This window comes from Lonchura striata, chromosome 7 (assembly GCF_050655825.1).
Source record: "Lonchura striata isolate lonStrDom1 chromosome 7, ASM5065582v1, whole genome shotgun sequence".
Taxonomy (NCBI): domain Eukaryota; kingdom Metazoa; phylum Chordata; class Aves; order Passeriformes; family Estrildidae; genus Lonchura; species Lonchura striata.
The window spans coordinates 11,470,872-11,488,440 of NC_140709.1; the positions used below are offsets into that span (position 1 = coordinate 11,470,872).

Below are 17,569 nucleotides of genomic sequence, written 5' to 3' on the forward strand. Positions count from 1 at the left end.
TGAACAGTTCATGGAGCTAAGGGAAAACAATTGAAATGCTGAAAGAATAAAGTAGGACCTAAATGTTTTTCTTATTCCTTACAGCTCATCAGCAAGACATCCCAAAGCAGGATAGAGAAGAACTCTGGAAGTCACCTCCTCTTTCCCTTTGCACCTTATTGTCCTGCAACCTCAGGTGTAAAAAAGAAAATGACACACACTTACACCGATGCATTTGCACACTTCCAGCAAGACATTTCCTTGTGGTGGTGTTTTTCTGTACAATCCACTTCCAGCAATGAACACAACTGAAAAATATATTATTATCCAAATGGGGATTCAAATAGCTGAAGCTCAATCCTGCACTGGCTTCTGGGAAGGATTCCCCACCCCTGTATTCAACAGAAATGCTGTGCCCTTGGGGCACACAGGATCACACTTCTAACTAAATAAATATAAAAGAGTTCTTTAATGCCTATAGATGGAAGAAAATGCAACATCCTACAAGAGGCAGCGTGATCCTTAGAAAGTCACTGTCATAATATCTGCTCTGGCACCACAGGCACCTCCACATCTGATTCACTCTGGGAACCAAAACTTTGAAAATTCATTTTGTCTATACTTTTTGTAGACTAAACTTATAGTACAATCCACATTGAATTACTGCACCTGATGGTGGAAATCAGCCCTCATCCATTGGAAATCTGTGAGGATTAATCCAGATACAACACAGGCTCTGAGTACTTGCATCTCACACACATTTCAATGGAAACTGCCCAAAGATCTCTGCCTCACACAGAGACATTAACAGAAATTACCTCCATTTATGGTTTCCACAAAGGGATATACAATTTAAGATACTGTTTTATCTTTGTTTTCTCCCTCAAAGCACAAAGAATATCAGAAAATCCTGTCAGAGATGGAGTTATCTGATTGTGTATCATTTCTCCTGTTCTATGAGAGTCTTCAAGGACACTGGAATTCCAAAGAGATTAGTAGGGAGAAGCACCTTAAAACTGAGCATGAAATCCATATAATAATAATAATAATAATAATAATAATAATAATAATAATAACAACAACAACAACAACAACCTGAACTTTTAAAACTAACCCAATTATCTGGGTCAGTCCACAGGCAGTGGAGAATAGCAGGTACTTCCATCCTAACACAAGAGGCCTGAGACACTGCAGGGAACTCACCTTTGCTTTTATCTGACTATGAAGACCTTTAGCATCCAGGTTCAACTTGCAGAACTTGAGAGACCTCTGAAGAAAGTTTAGGTGAGTAGCACTTTGCATTTGTGCAAAATCACCCAGAGTGGGTAGCTGGACTACATCATTTTTAGCATCTCCCTGTGAAGATGCTGGTGCTTTTAAAAACATGATTCATTAGGTTTGCTTAAATACCTTTTGGTGATGTCATTGACTCCTTTGGGAGCTGATGCTCCTGCATTTGGAATTAAATGGTATCAATCTATACCATCCTTCAGAAATCCTAGCAGCCCAGAAAATCTCACTCTAAATCTATCCTTGCTTTCCATCAACAGGGAGAGGGTCAGTCAGGGCCAAAAGGGTATTTTCTCCCATTCTGCATGCTACTCACATACTCAAACATATCACTTCCCAGAGCATTTTAGCATGCTACAAAAGAACAGAGAGCTGCTTTGCCAGGCAGGACGTGGAATCTGGCAGCAGGACACAAGCTTAAAACACATTTCCACCAATGCCCTCACTGAAACTGCAATACTTACATGTTCATTTTACCAACTACTGCTCTGCTAGAAACATTCATCATAGCATGGAGTGTGCACACAGTGTGGCCCTAAACTGATAGGAACAGGCCACAGGGGAAAATATAACCTCAGGCCTGTGACTATGTACTTTTTTTAAAATAATTGCTGCAACATTAGCTGTGGCCTGATAACATTTCTTCAGTTTGCTGATTCTTCTCCCTGATGGAAATTTGAGTGGAGACAGCAACATGCACATTCTCTGAGGGACTTTTCAAAATCCCAGATGCTGCAGTGAAATCACACAACTGCTTGGTCTCCCAGTGAAGGTAACAAGCTGAATGAGAAGTCACCCCATGCTGTGGCAAAAGTTCACACATGCAGTGTAATAAGGGAACTGCTCTTCCCAGCAGCTTGCAGATGTGAAACTAAAGCTAATGGGGTGTCCTCTGTACTGGCTACCAAGGAGTAACATTAAAAATGGGGAGATTGTTGAATGTTTTATTAAGGTTGAAGAAGAAATCTTGACAAGTGCATTAATGGGGCTAAGATGCAAGCATTAAGAAGCACAGGGATTTTGGCTGTCTCCTGACACTTGAATAATAAGGATTTTTTATTGCAACATAATAATAAGTTGTCACTGCAATTGTGGGAATTACTTCAGCCAAGCAAAATAAGATAGCTCAGAACAAACTAACATCTCATCTAGCTTCTTCTGCAGCACATTGATTCAGCAGCAGAAGTCTGAGCCATTAAAGATGGCCCTGAGCTGCAGGAAGACCATGGAAAAGTTAGAAGTGGATGTTAAACCTTTCTTCTATAAGCTGGGGATCTCTAAGGACTCCTCAGATTGCAGTTCAAAGGCCATGCCTCCTCATAGGCAAAGCTGCAAGCCATGAGGAGAATCCTTTTGGTGCCTTCTTTTACATGAGAGCAAAGCAATTATATTGTGAAACTTCCATCAGACCACCCCCTTTACAGTACCACAATAAAAGATTGCAGTAAAACCATGTTCTGCCCACCATCAATCAACTAGTGGTATTTATTGCTGTTCTGAACTGGGAATTGTTAGGTGGCCTTGAACCCTTACATTTCCCATCACAGTATCCATCCAGAATTTGTGAATTTGTGAATTTTCTCATCTGTCCATCTATTGGACTCAAAAATGGTAACTCCTATTACAACTATTTCCACTCACCAAGTGCCAACACCATCAGCGCCGCTGGGACACCAAAAGCCAGTGCATAACAATCCTCTCCAAAACATTTCACATCCCCTGAAAAAGAAATAAAAGCAGCTCATTACATCTAGACTTATGTTACTGGGGCTTTTGATTTGATTCCCTAAATCAGTCACTTCCCCTGGTTTTAAATCTTCTTTGCTGTGCTTGACACTGTGAATTGAATCTCCTTGAAACAGTTGTCCTCCCTTGATGAAGACAATTTGGAAGCAGGGTTAGCGTCTGCCAGCAAAAGCAGCTGATAATGGGATATTGATGAAAACGGTAGAAGGGAGGGGGCAGACATATAGGTATAAAGAAGTACTAGGAACTGTAATTTGGAAAAAAAGCACATTGAAAATAACCTGAAGCCATTCTGTATTTGACTAGATCTAAATAATCAGTACTGTGCTGCATCAGTCTTGAGTGAAAAACCTGAATCTGTTTTCATAGCGACCTACAGTGGACAAAGTGGAAGCCAATGCCTGCACTCTGTAAATGGGAGCCCAGGATAAGCCCTAGAACTCCAGTTCCCTTCCTTACCACCAGCAATCCCACCAGAGGCAGCCTGCTTCAAATGTCAGGTCTTTCAGCAACCCACTAGGAAAGCAGGTGTGTTACAGCATGGGTTGCATCAATCTGAGTTCTGGGTCACTGAAACCTGCACCTCTTGGACCAGATCAGTTCTTGCATCGTGCTCTGGCTGCAAACAGCAAACCAGCAGTGGGCTCTGTGTTTGAATGCCAGGGGCTAGACATTACTGCCTTCTTACATGGATAATGACTAAATGGCTAAAGTAAGCCAACAGAGTTAACAGGAGAACAATCCATGAAGCCTTCAGCTGCTCCTGTTTGTTGCAGTTGGAAAATCCCAGTGCACAGCTGTGTGCATGCATAGCATTTATTTACTTATTTTCAGCAAAATAGCTAAAATCCAATAAAGCTAAGAGCATGGGCTCTCTGAGCACACTGAACTTTTAACATGTTAAATGAGTTGGACTTCTCTACCTAAAAGTATATACTTCATATTTGTACCAAATGACTACAAACTACATTTCTTGCACTTCCAATATTTCACACTTAGCAAAAATATTACTCTTTCCCCATCCTCTCCAGTTCCATATTGCAACTTGATTATACTGGCACATGATTTGATGCTCCAAGGGACGTAATTTTCATCTGCCCATTGACCACTTCAAGCAAAAACACTTCCCAACTGAATGCTGACCTAGAGACACCAGAGTATAAACAAGTAAAAGACAGAGCATTTGTCTTTGTCCCTGTGCATGGTTTAAACATGAGAAAAGAGCCTGTTAAAATGACATTCCAAACAAACTGAGCTTTCTGGAAGCCACAGAATGGAATTTTAAAAATGGCAACTAAATGTGAAGACTACCTTGTCCCTGTCACCTCTGGCCTGCTGCTCTGCCTCTGTGCCCATATTGAGAGTGTGCCAATCCCTTTGGCTTCAAAGCCCTACAATACAATGAAGTAAGTGCAGCAAGGCTCAGGGACTAAAAAAGGTTTTGCAAGCAGGCTGGAATATAAAGTAGGTCTTAAATGGGGCATAGGCCTGTGCTTTGTCTTCAAAGCTAGTTGCTCAGGGCAGCAATCTTGCAAGCAGACCCACACAGACAAGCCTGAGTGCCAGGACAGGGCCCTCCAGAAGTCAGCAGCATCCCATGGGAGAGAGAAGGTAGGACTTTAAAACCAGCCCTGCTAAGTCTTTCGACCCTCATACTGCACAGGACAGCAGAGCTCATTTCCCATCCACAGTTTACCTGAAGCCAAGTCCTTCACTGGCAGTGGGGAACAGATGACCATATAGGTCCTTCCACCTTTCATGTTTTAATTCTGTAGTTCAGGCTGGCTTTGAAATACTACCAGGAATATAATTTCTGTGAGTTGTCTGCCTGTATCATAAATCTGTTCTGCTGCTACAGCATGATTAACAAGGTGTAAAGGCAATACACTGACCACTCCACAGATAATATCATTTCTGCCATTCTGTTGTCATAAGAGTCTAACTATGCACAGCAGAGTAGTTAGAGGGCAGCTAATTTATTGTTTTATTCTAAATCCACACTGACCTCTTAATACAGGAGTTACAAACGTGGAGATCAAACTTCCAGCATTAATGGATAAATAGAAGATGGAAAAAAACTTGCTTCTCTCTGAGGTCTAAAACAAGAGAAGACAATGTCAATGTCATGGCTAGTACACAGCATTGGGCTTGCAAATTGAACACTATCAATTCCCTCGTTAGGAAGGCTGGGTAAATATTGACATAAAGTGCATAAAATGTTAAGCAAACAAGCTTGTGTTCAGGTGATGGTAAATGCTCGCACAAATCAGCTCACGTTACTCGAGAAGTGCTTTGGGGCTTTTTGGCATTTCAGAGGAAAAGCCACTGCTTTGAGAGTGTTGTGAGACTGGAAGGAGAGGAAAGCATTTACTTATTCAGAACAAGTAGCATGATTCAGATCCTTTGTCACCAATTCAATCCAATTTGGCATGGTTTGACAAGCTCATAATTTCTTTCCACGTCTGAGCTCTTTTTTTCCCCCTCTTTTCCTGTGTTGAAATAGAAAAAAGAAACCTGTATATTTTAAGGAACTGGTAATCACAGCATAGATGAAAGAGTGCCAGCAATTGAGAAGTATCCATCAAAGAGGAGACCATCAAGGTGAGGCCAATCAACCTCAAACTAATAAGGTAAATTAAATCTAGGGGAGCAAATTCTAGAGCCTGATGCAGCAATGAACTCTAAGAGAAAGAGTTTTCAATTTAACCTAAGCTGTAACATATTGTAGTTTATAGAGTCAAAGAATTAATGCTGATCTTCTTTCTTCCTTCATAATTCAAGATTTGGAAGGAATCAAGAATTTGATGCAGAGTTTGGTCTTTTGTGCAGAAGTAATGCGTGCATGCAGTCTCCTTGCTTGTGGAAGGGACATATAGTCACACGTGTGCTGTATATAGTGTTAACCTCCTCCCTGTGCCTGGGCGGGCCAGCAGAGAGGGGAAACAAAAGCAGGCTACCTGACCCACCCCGTGCTCATGTGTATTAGCAGCTCTGGGACACCTCAGCTGATAAAGGTAAAGGGAAAATTGCATCAGACATTGCATGGTGCCCGAGAGCTTCTCAGGGCACCTTGAGCTCATCTCTATGACCTGAGCATCATTTGAATGCAAAGCTTTAACTTAGCTGAATGTTAGAAAACTCCTCAGGGACTGTGGTTCTGTCTCCTTTCCTTCTAATGTGTCCTGCTTCCATCTGCTCCCTGAGACAACAATATTCACAAGGCTAGAAAACTGGAGAAAGCGTGAAGAATTGCAGGCAGCTAAAAGAGGACAGCTGCAAAGTAATGAATCCTGAGCTCCAAAAATGTAACAAGACTTCCTGTAACTGATGGTGCAGCCAACAGGAAATATTGCTACTTCATATGGCAAGAAGCCTCTTATCACAGGGGATTACTGCAGGGAAGAAAGGGAGGTGGGAGACTATGAGAGAGCTTCTCTTTATGCCATCTTGTAAAGTGGGTACTGAGAAGGTCAGGGTGAGAGCCCCATCACCTCCCACTGCCACCCACCAAGGAGTCTGGGGGTCTCTTTACTTGGATTAAGTGTTTCTGCCTTGAAGTAGGAAGTTAGGAAGACCCCACCAACTAAGGTTTTGGCTTTTACACAATTTTATCTCCTAGAGTGTTCAAGGCTGACCCATACATTCCTCTTAAATTACAGAGCCTAGACTAAAGAATTTGAAAGCCTTATAAAAATCATCTAAATGGCATGTTTTCATGGTTAACAGAAAACAGCAGTAGGTCTGACTACCTGTTATATTCCTTTCCTTGCTGGTGATTTTGATAATCCAGAACTTTCTACTGCTAAACAAGTAAATTATATTTTCTTTTTCATTCTACCTTTGTGACTAGTTATTTGTCATCATAGAGAAAACTAGAGAAATTAGCAGCCTCAGCAATCTTCCCCATTCCTGGATAGCCCTCACATGACTTGTCAAGGGTGGTGCAGTAGAACCCTCACAGTCCTGCCCTCTTCTAGCCAAATTGTCATGGCATGTTTCTAACACTTCATATCTGAGCAAATCAGAATTTCTGAGAGCAGTCATAAACTCAAGCATGCAGCTTTTGACATGATAAAGTGTAGAGCAACAGTTACCAAAAAGAATGTGGTAATAAGAGAAGAGGATAGTGATGCATAAAGAATTTGGAGCATCTTATTTCACACATTTTCAGATTTTAGTGATGGAAAGAACAATGGTCAGAGAAAAGCTGAAATAGCTACAAAAATAATGACCCAGCAGCTTGCAAATTATACTGATTGGAATAAAGAATTTCTTCCCTATTGTCTTAATCTTTAGAGCAGACATACATTAGCAACGTGATTTGGATTAGCTAATTTGAGAAAAGGTACTGTACATGATAATCCTGATCCCCTTGGCAACCAGAAAATAAAGAAACAAAGGAAAGCTATTTAGCACTAAAAACACCATACTGCACTGTTTGAAAGCAGCTTTGGTCTCTAATTAACATGTGCAGCAGCTTCCCAGTCATATAACATATTTTAGATATAATTTTGTTCAGGCATTTTTAACTTGGACTTCTAATCCCATAGATAAAGTCATTTGGAAATCTCCTGCAGATAAAGCTGTTTTCCTTCTTTGACCTCCCACCAAATCAGTCCCCATCACGGTCTGTGGTAGTACCATTCTCAAAGTGGCATATCCAGGACTATTATGCTCCTGAAGTACTTAAAAGAGAATCAGATTGATGTTGTGCATTTACCTCAAAACATAAACTTGTCTCTAGGAATAGCAGGGGTAATTTAGTTATTTATACACAGAACTACTTCATCCCAAGTTTTCAGACAAAACAAATGAGCCTGTGCACTTAAGGACTCAGATGAAGCTTATTGGTGCCCTGAAAATTAAGGGGGAATCAAATGCTTCATTTCATAGTGAATTTTAAAAACTTATTTCAGCCTACCTGGAGTAGAAGAAAATAAAACATAAACATAAACACCCCTCAAACACCACTCCAGAGGAAAGAAATATTCTGGTTGGCCTCAAACCTTTCATTCCTTACAAAATCAAAACTTCTCATTCCAGTTCTGATGACTTAAACTTCCTATCACATAGCATAAAACATTTGTTTCTTCTGAAAGGCCAAGTCATTTCAAAATGGTAAAATAGAAAACTTTCTATTTTGAAAAGAACATTTGAAAAAGAATGAATAGAGCAGAACACATTGTTCTTATCAAAATGCTTTTTACAGTTTTCTTTCTCTAAATTAGTTTTTCTTGAAGGTAGCACGCAGGTGAATGTTTGAGCTTTTGTATTTGATAAATTTGTTGGAGAGCTGTAGTCTGAATGCTGGAGAATGGGTATAGGCCCACACAACCACAGGCAGTTCAGGTTTTCTCTCTGCAGCTGTAGTTGTAAAGTTGGAATAATAATATATATGTGCCTGAGAAAGGTGCTAAGATTCATTACCTGAAGTCTATAAAACACTCTGAAGATAAGTGTTACATATTATCATACTGTAATTAGGTGGTAATTGAAAGATGCTGGATAAACACTATTAATCATTAGTATTCATAGAAGTAGCACTTGTGTAAATGCTGCTGTTGGACCTCTTATAATTCTTTTGGGACAACTGTTGGTGCAGCAAGCCAGGACACTCATGCACTGGGATGCATGCAGCTATCCCAGAGCATGTGTGCTGTGCTGCCAGCCTGCTTTTGGTTAGAGTTGTGCCAGCTGGGGAGGCTGGTGACCACTGGTGACCATTGCCGATGTCCTTTCTGACACATCCCCTAAAGCACCAGGAGCAACTGATAGCATGAAGACATGCCAGCAGGAGGAGCTGCTTTGGACCAGTGACCACAGAATGCCCCATGTTTTGTTACTTCTTAGTAATCATAAGCTTCATCACTTCAGCATCACTCATGTGCAGTTCGTGTGCAGAAAGCACAGCTCTTACCAAAATTTTAAATTTAGCCTATATTATTTCATTACCTGTTGACTTCATACTGGGGTATTGCAAAAGACAAGGAGAAAACTGCCCTACTGGGCTCCTTGTCCAAGGGGACAACTCTTATCCAAATTTTCCAGTGCTTTTCCTGGCACACTATTAGTCTAATGTCCTTCTTTAATGCCTCCATTGATGGGAATTTCCACCTCCCAAAGGCGTTATTATTTCCCAGTATTTCTCTAGATCTATTTCTGGAAAAAATTTTCACACTGTTAGTCCTAAATAATCCTCCTTGAGTTTAAGCCTACTCACCACAGACCCCAACAGTTATTTTCTTTTTTGTAGCAGTGGACTTCTACATATTTGAGGACTTATGCCCTGCACACAACTTGGTGACTTGAATGCTTGTCATTGAGAAAATAGAAATTTTTATTTGTGTGTTAGGTCAACATAAATCTATTTAACTTCAAGTCAATTTAAAAATTTAGCATTTTGCCTGAGGATTAGCACTTCCTGACCTGCTTTGCTTCCTTAAGCACTATCTTATCCCTGGTTTAGCCCCTATTCTGAATAATGGGAGTTTGAGATTAGTGCAGATGAGGGGCTAAGCACTCATGACAGAGAATGAGGACACAGAGCACCTGGACTACAATTCTCAGGATACACAGCACAAACACAGCTAAACAGAAGCATTTTCTCAAGTCTTCAGAACTTTCAATTCTGGAATAGCCAGAAAGCATTCTGGCATTACTTGCAAAAGACTAGAATTTCCTACAGTTCTTTCTGAACAACATCTGAGACATGGACTATGACCGATTTGAGGAAAAAGTCCCACAGAAGCATAGGCTGGTGATACAGTCTTTTCTTTCATTTGCTGTATTCCACTGCAGCACATTATAATCACCCCTATTAAGGTGATCTATTATATAGCCAGTTCCATGATATGCAAGACAGGATTTTTCAACTACTCTGATGTCCAATTAACATTAAGATGATTTGATGCAATTATGACCTACCCTTTCCAGTATCAATCCTGTTCTCCTGTCATTTTGCCTTCCTGAAGCATCAAGATTCTCTCGAGTTTTATGCAAACCACCCTATCTCATGTCTCTTCCAGCAAACTGGCCCTTATTCTAGCACAACAGGATTTTGATCATATAAACATCCTCACAAAGTAAGCAGACACTGCATATTTCAGGAAAGAAAATAAGTCTTACATGTTCCTCTTCAAACTGGTCCCCACCAAATGCAGAGACACAGGGCTTGATACCTCCCGTTCCAAGGGCGATCAAAAACAGACCAACCATAGACAGGACCCTTCATGCAAGAACAAAAATAATCACCATTGCAAACCTTTCCAGAGCTTATGAGAGCATTTTAGTTTCACCCAATCACGATTCCTTTGATAATGTTGTCTTTTGCACATATGCAATGATGATGAGCTAGATAAACAAATTAAATATCCTAATAATTTGAAAAACAAATTAATTATCCTAATTTCTGCATTCCATACCAGTCAATTAACCAAACTGGTTTTGTTAGTTTCTTATTATTCTGAGGTCCAATGGACATATAGGAGATCAAAGATCTGTGGAATTATTTTTACTTCTATGACAACAAAAGCTGTCAGAGATCAATTGAGAAAAAGAAAAAAAAAAGAAAAAGGGGAGTATTTTTGCTGTCTTGTAGCCTGGGTAAGAGCAGACAAACTGTTCAAAATTAGGCTCATTCTTGTGTGTTTTCTAATTCCCAATGGTTTTCAAAATGCCATTGCTGGCATTGATAGATTATGTCTCTAGGGAACAAGAGTATCAGGACTGACCAGGTCCAGGACAAAAGAAAACTGTTGTGTAAACAACATGTGCTCCTGCCTGTATGTGCTTATTTTTTGAGCCATGACTACATAGACAAAACCAGCTTGGTGGTTTCAGAGACACTACTCCGACTAGCCTATCAATTCAGAATCTCGAGGGTTGTATTCTGTGGAAGAGACAGATCCTATTATCAGAAAATGCATGTCAGTTTTGTGTTCCCATGCACATGGGAGAACCTTGCTGAGCTGGGCAGCTGTGCTGATGAAATGAGGGAGGAAGGAGCCTGGTGCAGGCAGTTGGAAACAGGAGACCAAACCAGTAGCATGGTATAGCAGTGAGGGGTGATCCCCAATGCCTGTGCCAAAGGGGTTAGAGTCTGTGTGGTCATTTCCAACTCCATCTGGCATGTTCACACACTAGATCCACCTTACTCAGACATTTCTAACCCTTCCCTGATGAAAGTAATCCATGCACAGCCCCCAAAATGCTGGTATGATGGAAATAAAACAAAGTACAGACTTGGGTAAACTAACTACCATCACAACCTGCTACAGCACTGTGGCTTCAAGGGCTACTTACACATGAACTGCCTGGTTACCCAGGGTTGGAATGGCACCGACTGACTTTATCAGATGGCCAACAACATACACGATGGAGAGGTAGATGATCGTCCTGTGAGGAAAGCAAACAGCAAGTGACTGAAGGTGCTGGTGGTGTACAATCTGAAAACAGACTGTGCCCATGGGCCCTGATATGGCAGCTCTACTTGGCTGACACACAAGGAACTGGCTTGTTCTACCAGTGGTACAATGGGCAGCTGTAATTCCTTTGTGTCAACACTGAGTGCACTAGAAGGAATAGATATGCAAATGGTTCAGATTAAGGAAGGATAACCCCTGCTTTATTTGTAGACATTACTGAGCAGAATAAATGAAAACTGTTCCAGCCTTGTCACACATGGAAGACTGCAAAAAGAAGAGCACTGTTCAGATCCAACTCAAGTTTCCAGATAACTAATAACTGGCATTTTGTAGGATGTGCATAAGTGAATCCCTCGACTGGAAGGGATGCCTAGAGACTGTTGTCCACATTCAACCCACCTAACCAACAAACCTGTATTAGGAGTGTGGTTTCCTCATTGTAAGTCTGTTTTGGGTCCCAAGTATCTCTGAAAGACTGAGTTCATCTATCTGCCTCTCATGTGTTGGTAAGGGAGAAGAAGAAATACGAGCAGGATGATCAGACTCTTGAGTGTATTCTATTCCATCCACCTTCTAGATTAAAAGAAATCTATGTATTCTTGTGCTGAAGACAAATAACAGAGGTGAAACAAAGAGGTCCCTGATGAATTCAAACCCTGGTTGCAACAGCTAATTTAGCACCACATCAGATCATTCCTAAAAGACCCTCTAATCTGTTATATTGGCCAAGGTCCAGCTACTACAGCAAAAGCCACTTCCCATTAAATTATAGGGATTACTCCAAGAAGTCTCTTGCCTAACACATGATCATCTGTATAAGGATTTACCTTCTCACAACATCATGCTGCAAGATAAACGTCCTCAAAACTAATGAACATTGCTAGGTGACCTAAAATAATGAGTTTAATAAAGCCCCAATGTTATTTTTTTCCACTGAAAGGGACAAGACAATGACTAAAACTGAGCACAGAGATAAAAGGACACTGATAGCTTCTTAAGAAATTTCTTCTGGCTAGGCATATGGCAGCTGTTTATTTCCTATTGAGACTCTTCTGCCAGATAGGCTTAGCCCTAGAGAGAGAAGTTCAGCTGCACTTCACCACCCTGACAGCCAAGACTCCTCAAACAATAAAAAAACAGTGTCAAGCAAAGAAAGTCCTGTATCCAGCTGCTCATCACCACTCTGGGGCAGATGCTGGCTCCACAACTTATCAGAAGGGAAGACTGCCTAAGGACTCTTACTCAGGAAGAGTCTACCTGGTTATGTGCTGATGGAGATGATTTGAGAGAACACAGGTTTCTCAGGCATAAAAGTGGGTGCGCTGATACATTACTTATGCTGTGAGAAGTGTAAGTAAGTACATTACAGTTAGTGACATTTCACCTGAATCTGAGATCTACATAGTGACATTGCTTCATCACTTGAATCATCTTCCTCACTTCCTCATCTTTGAATCCTTCTCAGAAGTAGACCTTAGCAAACTCAGGGTAAACTGCCCTACACCTCAGATTCCTGAAGTCAGGTAGGGAAGGACAGTGGAGGAAAAAGGTTATTGTAACATTTAATTTGTCCCAACTTGGTTGCCTATTGGCCTTTGGGTGTCAGACAAGCACAGAACAGCATGAGCAAACAGATCAGCTCTGTTAAAAGAGAGGAGCTGACCTTCACGAGTGTGTCTTTGCTTCACACTGAGCTCAAAACTGGGAGCAAGCACAGCACTGTCCTTGCACAGGCTGCATGGTGTCAATGCACACTGACTGAATTAGAGATCTTCACTTACTTGTATTTCCCCAGCCACGAGTCTGCCATGATGGCTCCAATGACAGGTGTGAAATAACACAGCGCAGAAAAGGCATGGTACACAGCAGTGGAGAGATTCTCATCCCAGTGGAAGAAGCTTAAGAAATACAGTGTCAGGACAGCTAAAAGGAAACAAAAAAAGAATCATATCAGATAATTAATGTGTATATCTGCAGGTAAGCAGGATCGTGGTGGTAAGAAAACTACTGATTTGTCTAGCAACTGAGTAGTGTGGTGGAAAGATCTGTGCTTCCAGACCTGTTCCTCATAATCTCTAACACAGGAGAAACTAAAATGAGATATATGAGTATCTGACATCCTTTGCTCATAAACATTTATGTTTAGCTGAAAAATGTATTTTCTAGCTTATCTTACCCTAACCTGTAGTTCTGTTTATGCACTTTTTCTTTTTGCAGATTAGGTGCCTGTAAGATTCAATTCCCAAGCACACTGATTGCACATCAACTATGAAAGACATCACACAGTAGAAAACCAGATTTGATATAGAAAATTGTATAATAATTTAGACTGGAAGGTACATTTGGAGCCCTCTAGTCCCAACTTCTTCTCATCTTAGATATAGCAACAATGTTAGGCTACACTGTTCATATGTGCCTTCCAAAATATCAATTAACTTTGAAATATAGCTGATACTACACACAGCACTGCTCAGAAACACCAATGCAGTTTGTGTAAAGACCTCAGGACAGGAAAGTCACAGGCCACATACCTCGCATGCCATAGTAGGAGAAGCGCTCACAGAACTCGTTTACCACAATGAAGGCAATGCTCAGGGGGTAGTTGGAGCCACACAGTTTCTGTGGAAGACAAACAAGAATGTATCAACTGTCAAAGCCTTCATCCCAGAAACATATTCTCACAGTGTCTGGGTGGTGGAGAGGAGTCCAGTCCAAAAATCAAGTGCCCACAGCTGCTTGACTGGCCTGTGAGCTGGACTCAAAAAAGAGAGTGGACCTCACAGTAGTCTTGCATTGATTAAGGCTCTCCAGTGAATCAGCCTGGCTGACATGAGCCCAGTAAGGACTGCCATGGGGATTCGTGGGCAATCAGCAGCCCACCATGCTTGTAGCTCCAGGAACTCCACTGGAAGGGTGCTACCAACTCTTGATTGCAATGCTAAAACATCACTGAGACCAAAAGAACACTTTTGGATGCCTTTTCTTCTGTACTTCATATAAAGCTACCACCCTGCCCCAAAACTGCTCCCTCTTCTAGTACCAGACTTTGCCTCAGAAACAGGGAGACCCCAGGGATCTGCTGTCTGCTTCTGTATATAAAGCTGCTACCTCTCTCAATCTCTGCTCCTCACTTGTGCTGAGCTGTGCCACCACTCACTGAAGCAGAGCATCAGCTCTCTGTCTGGCACTCCCTCAGGCATGGCGTCCATTTCATATTCCAAGATTGCTGGCACAGCTATGGTTAATTCAATTTATTAATCAGAATTTTTGAATAAAGCCAGTGATGGGACTGTCAAGCCTGTCTAAGTGTGGCCACTCATTCTCTGAGCCTGGCTTTACTGCAGCTAACATCAGCACTTCCCAAGTGAAATACAAGGCATTAAACAGATGAGTCTTGGCATGACCCTGTGGGGGCCTCTGTCCCTCTTGCTACCCCACCGTGGTCTGAGCTAAGCAGCTTTCAAATTCCAGCTGCTTAGTGGCTCCACTGCCGCACAACAGGAAAGCAGGTTTGCACAGCACTGCCCAGCCTCTGCCAATTAGTAGGAGAGGGGCTGGCCATGGATTTGGCAAGGAATCTGGAGGAAGTGTGATATTAACAGATACAACTATACTTATAGATTTAAACAGCCATGGTATGGGCCAGTGAGATGATCTCTTCATATGCATTTCTGTGCTTCATGTCAGAAAGAATGAATTCCTGTATTTCTTCCCAGAGTCCCAAATGCAAATACAGTACCAAAATAGATGTGTTTATTCAGGTTTATTTTACCACCAAGAGACCTAAGCTTATTTGGATTCCCAATGCAATGGCATCAAGTCTAGAAAAGTATAGCTTAATGATGCTGTCTTCCTCAACATTATGGAAGAGTAAAAAAACAAACAGAAAATCAAAACTCCACAACTCCCACCTCCCCTCTACTTTCCATTACTTAATCCTCTAAAGACAAGTATTTTTGTCCATTTTTATATATATCATATATATTTTTTTTCTTATCAAAGGGTTGCCTTTTTATAAGAAACCCTTAATCTTTTTGCTTTACTAGAGTAAATACATAATTATCCATTTCATTTATGATTTACTCTGAAACCATTGTGCTCAGCAATATGGCTTGTAAGAGTTTGCTCCCTTGGAAACTGCACTGGGCCTCCTGCTTTTAGAATAGCCTAAAAAAAGTGGCATATATAAGCTGTAAATGAACAAACACACAACCATATGCACACACAGAATATTTTTCTCCAACAAGTTTTTCATAATGGAAGAAAATCCATAAGAGGCAGATTATGTTTCATGTTTGTGCTGGGAGGTGTTTTATGAAATTGGAAGTAAAATTGTACAACAGGGATTTTTTTCTTCCTCTTCTTCCCAGACCTTATTAAATGCCATGAGTATGTATAGTAAGGTGCACAGAGTGACTGTCCAAACCAGGTGGACAGGTGTCAGGAGTGCTGCTGCCTGAACTCACCCCTCCACACCCAGTGCACAAGTTCCAGTGGATTTATTTGCACGAGTTTAAGGTGCAGTGATTCATTTCAGCCATTCCTGCTCTGGAATGGGCACTTCCTACAGACAAGCAGGGGCAAGGAGGGAAAGGAGAGCAGGGGGCAGTGACTTCCCAGCTAAACCTCCCCAAGTGCCTGAGCAAGTGCTTACAAACACAGAGCAAGGACTTACAAGCAGGGGTACTTCCATCTGGCTTGTGTGTCATGAGATGGCATCAGCACGTGCACAAACCCTCATGTATTCTCTCCACAGTACCACTGACCTGCCTGTGGCCTGCCTGGACATCCAAAAGGGGGAAGCTTTCATCCATGCAGACAGCCAGATGCAGTTTGCTCGCTTTTGTGGAGGACCGTGCTCAGCAGACAGCCCCAGCAAAAGCAAAGAGGTTAAGCCTGGATTCATGAACACACAGATAGTCTGCAGTGCTTAGCTACCACAGCAAACCTGGGATCTGTGGGATTATGGATCTCTTAAAGATACTGTGGAAGTTGACAGACTGTTTCTTTGAAAAAAAGAAAGTTCATTTAAAGTACCCACTACAGGAGACGTTTGTTTTCAGCTCTCCTTCTTGCTAACTAATGGCAAAACAGGATAAAGATTAATATTTCCCAGGAGTTCTGGATATCCAATAGTTAATGTCTGCACAGTAATTAAAATTGAGTTAAATAATTGGTTTGCTAACAGCATGACTGTGACTTTTAAGACCAAGTATTACATATTATCCTGCAAGTCAAAGCAGCTACAACATAAGCCAAATTCTTCCTGAATCCTATGCATTGAACAGTTTTTAGGGGTCAAGCACTCAAAAAGAATTAGTCTGAAAACTGGCACAAACATCAAAGCTGCACAGCAGCAACACATTCACCTGAATAAGGCTATAAATCAGAGGCAAAGATGTAAACCTAAGGCTCTGACACCACAATTGGGCTCTGCAACATTCACCAGTGGCCTGTCCTCAATCCCTGTCCTTCCTTCTGCTTTTCATCATCTGGGTACCCTTCCCTGGTGGGTTTCATCAAACTAAAGAGAGTTCAACTCCCTCACTCCTATGCACAACAGCCCCATCCACTTCAGAGATCTAAGTTTTTCCTCACAAGGAAAGTAGTGTTCAGAAAAAGGCAATAAATCCCTTACCCTTTTCCCCAAACATTCAGTTAGTTTGTGTTCTCCCTTTAAGCTGCACTTTGTTAACTTAATCAGGTTAGTGGAAGGATTTTTGCCTTGAGTTGTTAAGGCTTATTTCAACCCTCTGCAAGAAAGGGTGTTTGTCTCTAGCCAGAGCACAACAGAGGAGAGAACACAGGGATCTTGCAATGTTTAAAACAAGCTGAGCAGAAAGCAAAGCAAAGCAAAGCAAACCAGCAATAACACTTACCGGAGATTTTTTCTGAAGAGGGAAATCTCCTCTGGGGGGATCATCTCCTGCAGAAATAAAAGTGAACAAAGTTTCCTTGGATTCGTTTCTCTGAAAAGCGTTCATCTCCCCTCTCGCCTTGTCTCCCACCATGCTATGTGGCTGTGGTGAGTTGACTGGGAAGATTTCCAACCTCAGGCACGAAGTTTGATTCAGTTTGAGTTAACCCTAATTGAGCACATTTGTGCAGCCAGGGCAGAAAGGGGAGGGAGA

At 41.5% G+C, this 17,569-nt stretch overlaps 1 protein-coding gene across 18 annotated transcripts in view; it reads right to left on the reverse strand.

Moving 5' to 3' along the window:
* The window catches only part of SLC15A2 (solute carrier family 15 member 2), a 150,709-nt gene that overhangs the window by 81,838 nt on the left and 51,302 nt on the right, over window positions 1-17,569 (reverse strand). For 17 of the 18 annotated variants that reach the window (XR_014956500.1, XR_014956499.1, XR_014956498.1 and 14 more), the window contains exons 2-9: window positions 17,318-17,364; window positions 13,970-14,057; window positions 13,220-13,361; window positions 11,317-11,409; window positions 10,141-10,240; window positions 5,021-5,111; window positions 2,911-2,988; window positions 205-287 (exon numbers count right to left, since the gene is read on the reverse strand). Coding sequence is in view for 12 of the 18 variants with exons in the window: in XM_085584202.1 (XP_085440328.1) it covers window positions 205-287; window positions 2,911-2,988; window positions 5,021-5,111; window positions 10,141-10,240; window positions 11,317-11,409; window positions 13,220-13,361; window positions 13,970-14,057; window positions 17,318-17,364 (722 nt within the window). In the remaining 6 variants the exon portion in view is untranslated. Of the gene's footprint in view, window positions 1-204; window positions 288-2,910; window positions 2,989-5,020; window positions 5,112-10,140; window positions 10,241-11,316; window positions 11,410-13,219; window positions 13,362-13,969; window positions 14,058-17,317; window positions 17,365-17,446; window positions 17,568-17,569 lie in introns of those variants that run through there. The other variant, XM_021526091.4, reaches the window with a different exon arrangement.